We start from the raw sequence: 12,284 nt of genomic DNA on the forward strand, positions 1-12,284 counted from the left end.
CCTTTCCTTTTCCTTACATTTTCATCTTTCCCCCTTTCTTTTTCTCCATTCTTTCCTTTTCCCCTTCCTTCCTATCTATCTCTTTTTCTCCCTTTTCCTTTTCTTTCTTGCCTTTCCTTACTTTTTCATCTGTTCCTTTCTTTTTCTCCCTTTTCTTTCCTTCCCCCTTCCTATCTCTCTTTTTCTCCCTTTCCCTTTTCTTTTCCTTACATTTTCATCTCCCTTTCCCTTTCCTTTCCTTTCTTTTCCTTCCTTCCTCTCCCTTTTTCTTTATTTTTCTCTTTCTTTCCTTTCTTTTTTCCTTCCTTCCTTCTTATCTCTTGCCCTTTGTCTCCCTTTTTTTTCTCCTTTTCTTTCATTCATCTACAAAATCTGTTGAAAAGGGTTGATTATTAAATAAATTTTAAAAAATTAAGAAATAAATAAATATCAAAAATGATTTTTTAAAGCTTTTCTGCCTTTCGAAGCTTCGTGGAATGGCCGAGGCGAGACCTCAAATATTAACATAAATTAACATATGCAAATCGATGCCCTCACCCTCCACTGGACGGGGACGGTTTAACTTCTTTTTTTTCCCCTGCCCACCCCCTCCGACTCCGATTGGTCTCTTCTTCCAGGCGGCGCGGCCGCCGATTGGTTCCGAGCGGCACGAGCGCCTTCTTCCCATTGGCTTCCTTTGGTTTGTTTTGGTGCGGGCAGGGCGGTGCCGAAGTGCTTTTGTTCATTGGTGGAAAAAGAGGCGTGACCCGGGCAGCCCTTCTGCCTGGCGAAACCACAGCAACAGGCCAAGCCGCGCCGAGCGATTGGACCACGAAGCGGTCTGTCTCGACTACGGTCCATTCCTATTGGTCAAGAGCGGAGAGAAAGAGGCGGGGATTGGAAGTGAGGCAGCCGGAAGTGCCGAGAGGCCAGAGACCGGGGCGCTTCCGGTGCTGATGTGGCCGGAACCCGGCGGCGCGTCGGAGCGGTGAGTCTCGTCCGGGGTCGCCGCTTCTCTCCGCCTTAAGGCCCCCCCGCTCCTCAAGGCTCTGGGCGGAGGCCGCAATTCTGCAGGAGCAGCTGCCGGGGCTGCACCGGTTGGGCTCCGGCCTGCTTCGACCTCGGGGCGCCCTCCCGGCCAGGGGATCCAGAGGGCGCGGCAGGCAGAGACCCAACCGGTGCAGCAGCAGCAGCGCCTCCCTCCCTTCCCTCCCTGCAGGTGGATTTTAAAAGAAAGCTCCTCGGAAGGCCGGGGGTGGGGAGGAGGAGGAGTAGGGCGGCCTCTGCGGGGACCGGCTTGCGGACCTCGGGGTGTCCCCTTGGGATACGCGCCTCCTTCTGCCCAGGAAGCCTTCGACCCCCACCCCCCACCCCTTCGAGCACGGATGAGATTACCTAGTTTGGCCGCGAAACGTCTGCAAGGAAAGGACCAAGCTCAGAGAAAGCACCAGGGAGCCCCCCCCTCCCCCTCCTCTGTGTGTGTGTATGTAGATATATGGATAGATGCATATATGGATAGACACAGACCGAAAGAAGGTAATAGATAATTACAAATAGATGATAGATTACATAGATTGACATAGACAGAGAGATAAATAGATGGATGATAGAGACAGACGGATTTTATATAGAGAGATATAGACATATAGATGGATGGATGGATAAATATATGGATAGACACAGACCGAAAGAAGATAATAGATAATTATAAATTAGATAGATTGATACAGACAGATAAGATGGATGATAGAGACAGACAGATTATAGATATAGATGGATGGATAGGTAGATGGATAGACAGACGGATAGATGATAATTATAGATGTTAGATAATTATAAATATAAATTGATGGATAGACAGACAGACTGATAGATGATGGATAATTATAAATATTAGATGATAGATAAATAGATGGGTGATAGAGACAGACAGATGATATATAGACATATAGATAGAGAGATGGATGGATAAATAGATGGATAAACACAGACCAAAAGAAGATAATAGATAATTATAAATAGATGATTAGATAGATTGATACAGACAGATAAGATGGATGATAGAGACAGACGGATTATAGATATAGATGGATGGATAGGTAGATGGATAGACAGATAGATGATAATTATAGATAGATGCTAGATAATTATAAATATAAATAGAAGATAGATAGACAGACTGATAAATGATGGATAATTATAAATATTAGATGATACATATAGACAGACATATATAGAGATGGATGATAGATTAGACAGACAGACTGACAGATAGATAGATATCATATCTTCCTTTCCTATCAATTTATAGAAAGCGTTCTGGCCCTCAAGGTAATGAACTAGCCCTAGCCTCAATTTGTGTATGACCCTGTATGCAAATAAATGGCATAATATGTGCCCTCTTGCTCATCTTTTCTTTAGGGCCATCCTCCAATTGCGACTAGGACTAGTTCATGATGTTGAGGGCCAGAATGCTTTCCATAAATTGATACGAAAGGAAAGTAGGATGAGTTATCACTTTGTGACTAAACAGTGTATGATATTCCTGTGCCTTTTATACCTCGTTTGAATGATGTGACTTCATGTGAGCAGCTAATCTGAATCCGTGCCTTAAGCAGTGACCTAAAAGCTGACTCTGTTCTTTCCTTTTGAAGAGGGTCCCCTCTGTGAGATGAAATGGGTCAGATCTGATGAGAACTAGCGCCTTGCTGGGGACTTCCTTTCCTTCCACCAGAACGTACTGTGGCTCTCCAGGATCCTAGCAGTTTAACTGTGTTGGAACTTTTATGGCTCTTTTATTTAACCTTGGCGGTGTGAGAGCATAGAATGGATGGGATTCGGGGAGAACCTTGCGGGCGCTCTCCCAAAATGGCTGCCAGGGTTTTGCTGCATTCATTGCAGGGCTTCCCAAACTGGTGGCTATACAGGTGGCTGTATGTTTTTCCAGGACCTCGGTCTTTTTTCCCTGGGCAATGGGCATATTTCATTGAATTAGAACATCCAGAAGCTCCAGTTGGTGCAAAATGCAGCGGCCCGCATGGTTTTGTGCAGAGCACACGTGTCACCTCTCCTGCGGGAGCTGCATTGGTTGCCGACTTGCTTCCGGGTGCAATTCAAGGTGTGCTGGCTGTCACCTTTAAAGCCCTCAATGGCTTGGAACCAGGTGATCTGAGGGACCGTCTCTTGCCGGCCACATCTACCCGACCCATCAGAGGCAGGGAATGCTGTGGGTCCCACCCCTGAGGAAGATACACCTGGTGGGACCCAGAGGAAGGGCCTTCTCTGTGGTGGCTCCCTCTCTCTGAAGTATCATTCCCCCAGGGATTAGAATGGCCCCCTCTCTAATACTCTTCCGGAAGGTGCTGAAGAAGACCTGGTTCTGCCAGCGGGTCTGGGGAACCCAGAGTGGGATGGAGCCTATCAAATGGCTCGTGTGATCTACTGTCATCGGGGCGGGGTGAGAGTTGGGGTGTGTGTGATTTTTTATTGATTTATTTTCCAGATTTTGTTCTACTCTACTAATTTATTTGAATATGTATGTATAAAATATGAATATATATACATACACACACACACACACACACACACATATATATATATATATATACATACACACATACATACAGACATATATATATATGTGTGTGTATATATATGTGTGTGTGTGTGTGTGTATATATATATATATATATATATATATATATATATATATATATATATATATATATATATGGATGGATCTTTGGTTATTCGGGTTTTCTCCACAGAAGATTGAAGTATCTAGGCAACGTTTCATGAAGTCTCATTCATCATCTTCAGGCTTCTGTCTTCGGCTCTGTGCTTCTCACTCTGAGAAGCACAGAGCCGAAGACAGAAGCCTGAAGATGATGAATGAGACTTCATAGAAACGTTGCCTAGATACTTCCACCTCAGAAAACATATATACATATACATATACATACATACACACACATATATATAGACCTTGAGAACCTCAGAAAACAAATATGTATATGTGTATATATATATTTGTTTTCTGAGGTTCTCTGGTATTTGTATGTGGATCTTTGGTGGTTCGGGTTTTCCCGCGTAAGATTCAAGTATCTATCTCTCTGAGAAGCACAGAGCCGGAGACAGAAGCCTGAAGATGATGAATGAGACTTCATCGAAACGTTGCCTAGATACTTCGAATCTTACGCGGGAGAAAACCCGAACAACCAAAGATCCACATATATCTATATATATATATAAAAATATGGTTTTACATTCTGTAAGCCGCCTCAAATCGCCCCGGGCGAATAGGCGGCAATATCAATTCAATAAATAAATAATATTTCACCCGAAGTCACTTGGGTGGCTATAGACACTGAAATGGAATAAATTAGCCAAACGAAGGCCGAGTTGCAGGCCTTTTCTAAGGATGTGCACAGGAAATCTTTCACTCTGGGACATCCACACAGAGCTGGTGTTTGCTGTGTAGTGTGTCAGCTTTTACTTGGGGTTAAATTATGATTGTTGTTGCAGAAAAACCGACGGCCAGGGGGAAAAAAACCCCGGTGTGCACCTATTGGAGCCTATTGGAGACCCCCGGCTGCTTGCGAGCTGTGACTCCTTCCTTCTCTGGACCTTCCGCACTCCTTTTATGCTCCAACTGAGGACCTCCTCCTCCTCCTCCTCCCTCTGTGCCGCTGGTTGCCCGGAGGGTGAAGATGCTCAGCCGTTTGTCGGGGCTGGCCAGCACCGTCCTGCACGAGCTCTCGGGGGAAGGAGAAGATGGCGGGACAGCACCGTCCCCCGCCGTAAGTCGACTGTTCTCTCCCGGACCAGTTTGGCAATGAGGAAGTTGGTCCAATCCAACTCAGTCTCTCCTTAGAAGCCTCCAGTAAATGGAGCACCTACAGCTTCAGTGGGGATAAAGCTGGAAGGGACTTTGGAGGCCATCCAGTCCAGCCCCCTGCCCAAGCAGGAGACCCTGTATCGTTTCAGACAAGTGGCTGTCCAGTCTCTTCTTGGAAACCTCCAGGGATGAAGCCCCCACAACTTCTGGTGGCAAGCAGTCCCCCTGGTTAATGGTCCTCACTGTTAGGAAGTTTCTCCTGAGTTCCAGCTTGCTTCTCTCCTTTTCTAGTTTCCATCCGTCGTTTCTTGACTCGCCTTCTGTCGTTTCGGAGAATAGCTTGACCTCCTTCTTCTTTGTGGAGGCGAGTCATTCCACTCATGAACTGTTCGTACCGCAAAGAGGTTTCTGCTTAATTCTAGGTTGGATCTCTCCTTGCTTTGGGGCAAGTCAGCCAACCATTACTGGCCACCTTTTATACAAAGCCAGCCTTCTTCACGGTTCTTGAGTCAATTGGATGGTGGAACGTGGACAAAGCAACTGGTATCAAATTGAATGGCTGTGTCAACTCTCTAAATTAAGTAACTAAAGATAAGACAATCTTGAGTCCTTTGGAGCTGCCCAGAGTCACCTTATCGGTGGGGCAGCATATAAGTATAAATAAAGGGCAACCTATAGAAGTATGAGAAATAAATAAAACAGTGGTACCGTGGCCTGGTGGTGGAGCTCTCGCCTCACCATCAGGAGGCTGTGAGTTCGATCCTAGGTAGAGGCTGATGTTTCTCTTTCTGAAAATATATCTGCTGAACAAAACTCCACATTGGTGACAGGAAGGGCATCCGGCCAGTAAACATTCAGCGCCGTTCAGTTGCCCAGATTCCACCCCACAAGGGATCGTGGGCGCGTCAAAAGATAAACGAAATAAAAGTTAAATAAATAAAAAGATAAATAAAGCAGCAGTCAGCACCGCTTAATAATCTAGCAGGCAACCTATTCCACGTTTATATTTAATTTTAATTTTAGTTTGATTTAGTTATCTTAGCCCTCGGCTTCAGAGGAAATAGGTAGCTTTTTAAACCTTTGAGAGTTGCTCATTTGTGGCAGAATGGACAGGTTGACCTTTTCGGAAAAAAGAAAGGGACAATGCAGGGTACCTGGGCACTGTGTCTGACCCCCCCCTCCCTAGGCAGCACTAAATGAATGGTGGGCCCCTTGTTCCTTCTCAGTTCCTTCATGTGACACCAACCCTTGTTTGGAGACCGAGAGCTTGGAAAGCTCCGGGGTGACTTAAGAACTTCTGCTTCCTGTTTCCCTCTCCTCCTCCCCCCCGCCTGCCCCCCAGGGACCGGAGTTTGAATCCAGCCAGCAGAACATGGAGGAGGAGAGCCCAGAAGATGTGCTGGAACGGCTGGCCCACATGGAGAAGCTGGTGGCGCAACTGAAGACACTGTTGCGGGAGAAGGACGCTCAGCTCCATCAGAAGGATGCCATGCTTGAGGTGGGTGGAAAACGGATGCCCTCTTTTCTCCGGGACAGGAACTTCCGTGTGTGTGTGTGTGTGTGTGTGTGTGAAGATGGGACTAGAACTCACAGCCTCCTGGTGATTGGCCCAAAGTCACCTGTTGTCATGCCCCTGTCGGAGTCTGAATCCGAGGAGGAAGATGAACAGCTGACAGGGAGCGGGAGTGTGGCTCCGTTGGCTATGGAGGAAACTGGGGAAGGGCAAAGTCCGTCTGGGCAGAGCAGGGGAGAGGTAGAACAAGGGAGGGGGGTTTCGGAGGAAGACCCAGGCCCACCTCTTCTTCATCCTAGGGCACGCAGGGAGGAACGGAGAAGGGAGCAACGTGAGTTGCCTGGCTTACGGGGGAGGAAAGGGCCCTGATTCCCTTCATTAGCCACTCTTGGGAATGAGAGTTTAAAAGAGATGCAAGCTGAGTGCAGTGTCTTCTGGGAACAAACACGAGTTTATCTCGTGGTGACTTTGCTTATCTGCGTTCCTGTCATCCTCCCAACTGTTTTGAGTTATTGCCCTTCCTTCACATCTGGAATTCCTTCTCCTGCCCTGCCGGATTAATTACCTCCTTTTGCCTTGATTGGACTTATGGTTAACAGTTTTTGTTGACCACGTTTCGGACTGGATTCTCTGCAGCCAAAGGCTGTTTACCTGGGAGAGGTTTTCTCCAGCCCAGAAGGTAACCAGGACATTTGGGGCAAAGTTGGAGCTAATAAAGGAATTCCTACTGATTATCTGACTGGGTTGCCTTTGTGCCACGCCCCTTTGGGTCCTCACACCTGTTGGCTTTCATGCCTAAAGGCGAGACTAGAACTCCCAACCTTCTTCTGATTGGCTCAGATTCACCCAGTTGGCTTTATTTATGACAACTGGTGTTTACTTCTGGTTTTCAGCAACAAATACCCTATATTGAATAAAGAATTAACTTAATGGTGGGGTGGAAGTTTTAGCAGTTATCAGCAATGGGCTGTGCCTTGCCCCAGACTGTGCTGTTACACTTGGACAAGGTTGCCCCCCCTATTTCCTGCTGCATTTTGGGGGATGCGGGGGGGACATAAGAAAATTAGGATGGGTAGCGGGCTTGCTATATTTAAAAGGTGAAAAGCGATTCCCTAGAAGGAATTTTTTATTGAAAAAAAAAACAGAGGCTGGAAATCTTTCATGTGAAAACTTTGGCTACTGTAATATTGTACGTTTTTAGTTCAGCTGCAGCCGGTCCTTGACCTGGGACTCTAATGGAGCCTGCCTGTTCCAATTGTAACTTGTGACGGTTGTAGAGCAGGTCATCAAGTGACCGGACCTGATTTGATGGCCTTTTGAGTGGCCCCTGTTAAATGAAAACCATGATTGTTTAAGGAGGCTCCTTAGTTTGCTATGAGGCGTTGTTGCAAAAAAACAGAAGTAAACATTGGTTTTAGTAAAAAAAAAACCATCAAAAATAAAGCCAGCTGGGTGACTTTGAGTCAATCACCAGGAGACTGTGAATTCTACTCCTACTTTCGACATGAGTGCTGGTTGGGTGATTCTGGGCCAATCCTCACGAGGTGGCGAGTTCTAGTCCCACTTTAAGGCAGGAAAGGCTGACTTTCGGCCAATCTCCAGGAGACAGGGGGTTCTACTCCCACCTTTTGGGCCAATCCCCGGGAGGTGGTGAGTTCTAGTCCCACTTTAAGGCAGGAAAGCCTGCTGGGTGATTTGGGGCCAGTTCTTCTCTTTCGGCTCAACCCACCTTACGGGAGGGAGAATAGGAGGAAGGTGTGCTGGATACGTTCTCCCTTGTGCCACTCGTGAAAGTAATAGCGGTGGGATATAAATCAATAAATAAACTGTAGGGGGGAAGTAACCAGGAATCGCCCCTAAACACCCTCAGCTTGTCCTTCTGGGCTGAAAGGGCCGGATCTCTCCTTCCCCTGGTGCAGAGGACATCACTCTCTCTGCCCAAACCCTTCCGCTCGGATCAGGGTCTCGGGACGTCCTCCTCCAAGGCTGCCCCTGAGACCCTCGGGACCCTCGCCCCCGTGTGTGTGACACGTTGTGGCTCCCCTCCAGGAGGAGAGGCAGGCGGCCGATGCGAAACTGCTGAAGCTGAAGCTGCAGGCTAAAGTGAAGGTGGCCCACCTGAACAAGCGCATCGAGGAGCTGACGGCCCAGGGAGGGGCAGCACCTGACGAGGGCCAGCCGGAAGAGCCCCCGCCTCCTGTCCAGGTGAGCCTCCCCCACCCCTCCACAGGGACCAAGTCATCCACCTCCAAGCCAGGCGGCCAAAACCTCCCATGAAGGGGACGAAGGAGAAGCTTTCCTGCCGATCAGCTGCCCCTCCTAATGTCTTTTTTTTTTTAAAAAAATATATTTTTATTGAGTTTCTTTTTTTTTACATCGTAGTTTCGATAGCGTTCTTGGCATCCATACAGGTTTTTGGTTTAAGTATCATCATACGTTATATTACATTTGTCTAATATTAACGAATAACTGCAACTATGATTACTATCCTTATATCTTTGTATAATTTAAAAATTTATGTTTCACTCTCTTAAGGACTATACCAGTTAGGTTTCTTGTCTCACTTCTTAGTTCTGTTTGTTAACCATTTAGGCCCTCCCAGTTGTCTTTCTTGGCTAACAGATGGGGTCCCACTCAGCCACGGGGCCCCTTCCCATCCAGAGAGACCCTCTGCCCACTTCCGCTGGCCAACGTATCCCCCTCCGATAACACATGGACCCAGGGGAGTTTGGGCTAAAACATGAAACCATTTGAAAAGTCCAGGGCTGCCCACATCTTCTCCAAAAACTCCCCTACTTCTCTTCTCTTCTGCGCCATCAGGGCGACCACAGCCTAAGCGAGGGGCCGGTGGACGAGACGGGCGCTCAGGAGGCAGCTTCAGGAGCAGGAAGAAACGGTGAGGGAGCTCCGAGGGCAGCTGCAGGAAGCGACGGGAAGACTCGGGGATGCCCAGGCCCAGGTAGGGTATCCGAGATGCTCCCCTGGGCCTTTTTGGGGTGGTTTTCTGGCCTCTCGGGATCTTCTTAGGCCGATATTGGCAAGGGAACATGAATAGAGTAGAGTACAGTAGAGTACAGTAGAGTAGAATATTCTTTTATTGGCCAAGTGTGATTGGACACACAAGGAATTTGTCTTTGGTGCAAATGCTCTGAGTGTACATAAAAGAAAAGAGATATTCATCAAGAGTCAAAAATCTAATAATAGTTGTAGGGTACAATAAGTAATCAAATCATACTAGGAAACAGTCCATATAGATTGTAAGGATACAAGCGACAAAAGTTACAGCCATACAGTCACAAATGGGAGGAGATGGGTGATAAGGAGTGATGAGAAGATTAACAGTAGTAGTAGTGCAGACTTAGTAGATAGTTGGACAGGGCTCAGGGAATTATTACTCGACGACAGTAAATTATAGATTTCCGGGTGTTTTCTCTTGTGAAATTCGTATAATTTGTCCAGCAATGCTCTGGCATTTCCGTACACAGTTTAAAATCGTGGTCCAAAGTTGTCTGCTAAAGCATGCTGCCAGTTTTGGTCTAGTGGTTAAGATGCCAGGCTAGAAAGCGGGAGAATGTGAGTTCTAGTCCCACCTTAGGCATGAAAGCCAATTGGCTGACTTGGGGCCTGTTAGGGATACACCCTAGCAGAATGTGCACGGCAGTCAGGCAGGCAGGCAAAATATGTGAGATAAACGTTTTTGTAGCTTACACTCAGTAAAACAGATGCACTGTGCTAGTTAAATAGTTTATTCCAGTAAGAGTTTTAGCATAGTCAAAACAGTCCATATATCATTCACTAGTTCAGTCCGTCCGGGGATTATTCAGTTGCAAAGTCCAGTGTCGAAAAAGAGGTCAGTAAACTTACAAATATCAGTCCAGGAATATATCTCCTCACAGTAGAGATATGAAGAAGTCAAACCTCCTTTCTTCCTTCCACGTTCAAAAACTCAGCAGTAGGGAAAACACGCAGTTAGCAAATCATCAATCCAGGCAATCCAGCAATCGTCAGTAATCCAGCAGGTTCTCTTGCTCCCTCTTATGGCGGTTTCACAACCGCACCCAAAATTAACATGCTTTGCAGTTTAAAGTGACACACACTTAAACTTACTATCATCGTTTATATATATATTATTTTACCCAAACTACGTTAGGTAACCTTGTTATTCCTAAGAGGGCCAATCCCCAGGAGGTGGTGAATTCTAGTCCTGCCTTTGGCATGAAAGCCAGCTGGGTGGTCTTTAGGCCAATCACTCACTCACTCTCTGCCAACCCACTTCACAGGGTGGTGGTTGTGGAGACAACAGAAGAAGGAAGGTGTGTCGGACGTGTTCCCCACCTTATCTGTAGAAATAATAAAGGGGCGATACGAATAAAATAATGCATATAACAGGAGCCACAGCCTCTCAAGAGGCACCCAGTGGATGAGGGACACCCTGTATGGGAGAGTTTCGACTCCAGGTGCCTGGCACCGTTGTCCCCAATTTGGGTCTGAGCCCGGTGCCGAAGCCAATGGTGGACGCCAGACAGGAGGTGCAGGTTTTGCTGATTGCTTTTTATTGGAGTATACTCCGAGGAAAAGGAACTCCTGGTCAAAATGCCAAGAGCCCAGCACAAAGGATAGAGCAAGTTTTATACATTTTCTCTAAGGGGGAAAAGGGTGGGACGAAGCGAGATAATAAGAAATATCATCTAATAAACATTTCAGTAATAATTCTACAATTGGTTCTATTGGTCTCTAGCTGTCCCTATTCCCAAGTCTTGGCTAATGAAATCCCTGGGAGTTACCTAATACACATTGGATTTGCTCCAGGCCTAAGTTTTAGCTGAGGTCTGCAAGTTGTCAAACTCGTGTTAACTTTCATCAGCTCTCTAACTAGCCAGGATTGTTACGAGATTTACGCACGCATGTCTCTTGTGGATAAGCATTCTTTGTTCTAGCCAGGCAGACTCATTCTAGCCAGGGGATCATTTTAGCACTGTCTCTTTTCCACTCGGGGGCTCCAGTGGTCGCCTCGGTTCCCCCGAGGCTTCCCCATTGTAATAATCCTCACTGTATTTTATTCTTCTCTCGGCAGATCAGCTGCCTTCAAGGGGAAGTGCTGGAGAAAGAGTCACTCCGCGAAGAACAGGCTCTCCAGCTTCAGGCGGAAATCCACCAGGCAGAGGCCCGCCAAGCTGAAATGCTGCAGGTGGGTTGGCCTCTGGGAAAGCTGCCCGCGATTTACGGGCGGTTTTCAACTTGCCGTAGTTCATGTAGGGACCGAAGTTACAACGGCGCTGAAGAAAAAAAAAATGTGACTCACGACTGTGTTTCACAGTTAACGACCGCTGCAGTATCCCCATAGCCCAAGGGTCTCCAAACATGGCCAGTTTAAGGCTTGTGGACTTCCAGCTCCCAGAATTCCTGAGCTAACATGACTAGAGGAGGAATTCTGGGAGTCCACAAGTCTTAAAGCTGTCAAGTTTGAAAAGATAAAGAGAGGTAGAATAGAGAGAGAGAGAGACAAAGAGAAAGAATAGATAGAGGGAGAGAGAGAGAGAGAAAGAATAGATAAAGATAGAATAGATAGAGATGGAATAGAGAGAGAGAGAGCGAATAGACAGACAGACAGACAGACAGACAGACTAGATCAAGGGTCTCCCAACATGGCCAGTTTAAGACTTGTGGACTTCCAGCTCCCAGAATTCCTGAGCTAACATGACTGGAGGAGGAGGAATTCTGGGAGTCCACAAGTCTTAAAGCTGTCAAGTTTGAAAAACCCCTGGAATAGATAGAGAAAGAGAGGTAGAATAGAGAGAGAAAGAGAGAGACAAAGAGAAAGAATAGAGAGAGAGAGAGAAAGAATAGATAAAGATAGAATAGATAGAGGTAGAATAGAGAGAGAGAGAGAGACAAAGAGAAAGAATAGATAGAGGGAGAGAGAGAGAGAGAGAAAGATAGAATAGATAGAGGTGG

General features: G+C 46.6%; 1 protein-coding gene across 1 annotated transcript in view; it reads left to right on the top strand.

The window, feature by feature from the left end:
• The first annotated feature begins 910 nt into the window (after positions 1-910).
• Positions 911-12,284, top strand: part of LOC113451965 (golgin subfamily B member 1) — a 41,044-nt gene continuing 29,670 nt past the window's right edge. The window contains 7 exon segments of the mRNA XM_087935503.1: positions 911-967; positions 4,504-4,778; positions 6,159-6,314; positions 8,379-8,534; positions 9,150-9,184; positions 9,186-9,288; positions 11,404-11,517. Of these exon segments, the coding sequence (XP_087791629.1) occupies positions 4,689-4,778; positions 6,159-6,314; positions 8,379-8,534; positions 9,150-9,184; positions 9,186-9,288; positions 11,404-11,517 (654 nt within the window). The 5' untranslated portion in view covers positions 911-967; positions 4,504-4,688.

Source organism: Pseudonaja textilis, chromosome 5, assembly GCF_049901715.1.
Source record: "Pseudonaja textilis isolate UNSWEBS1 chromosome 5, rPseTex1.2, whole genome shotgun sequence".
Lineage (NCBI taxonomy): Eukaryota > Metazoa > Chordata > Lepidosauria > Squamata > Elapidae > Pseudonaja > Pseudonaja textilis.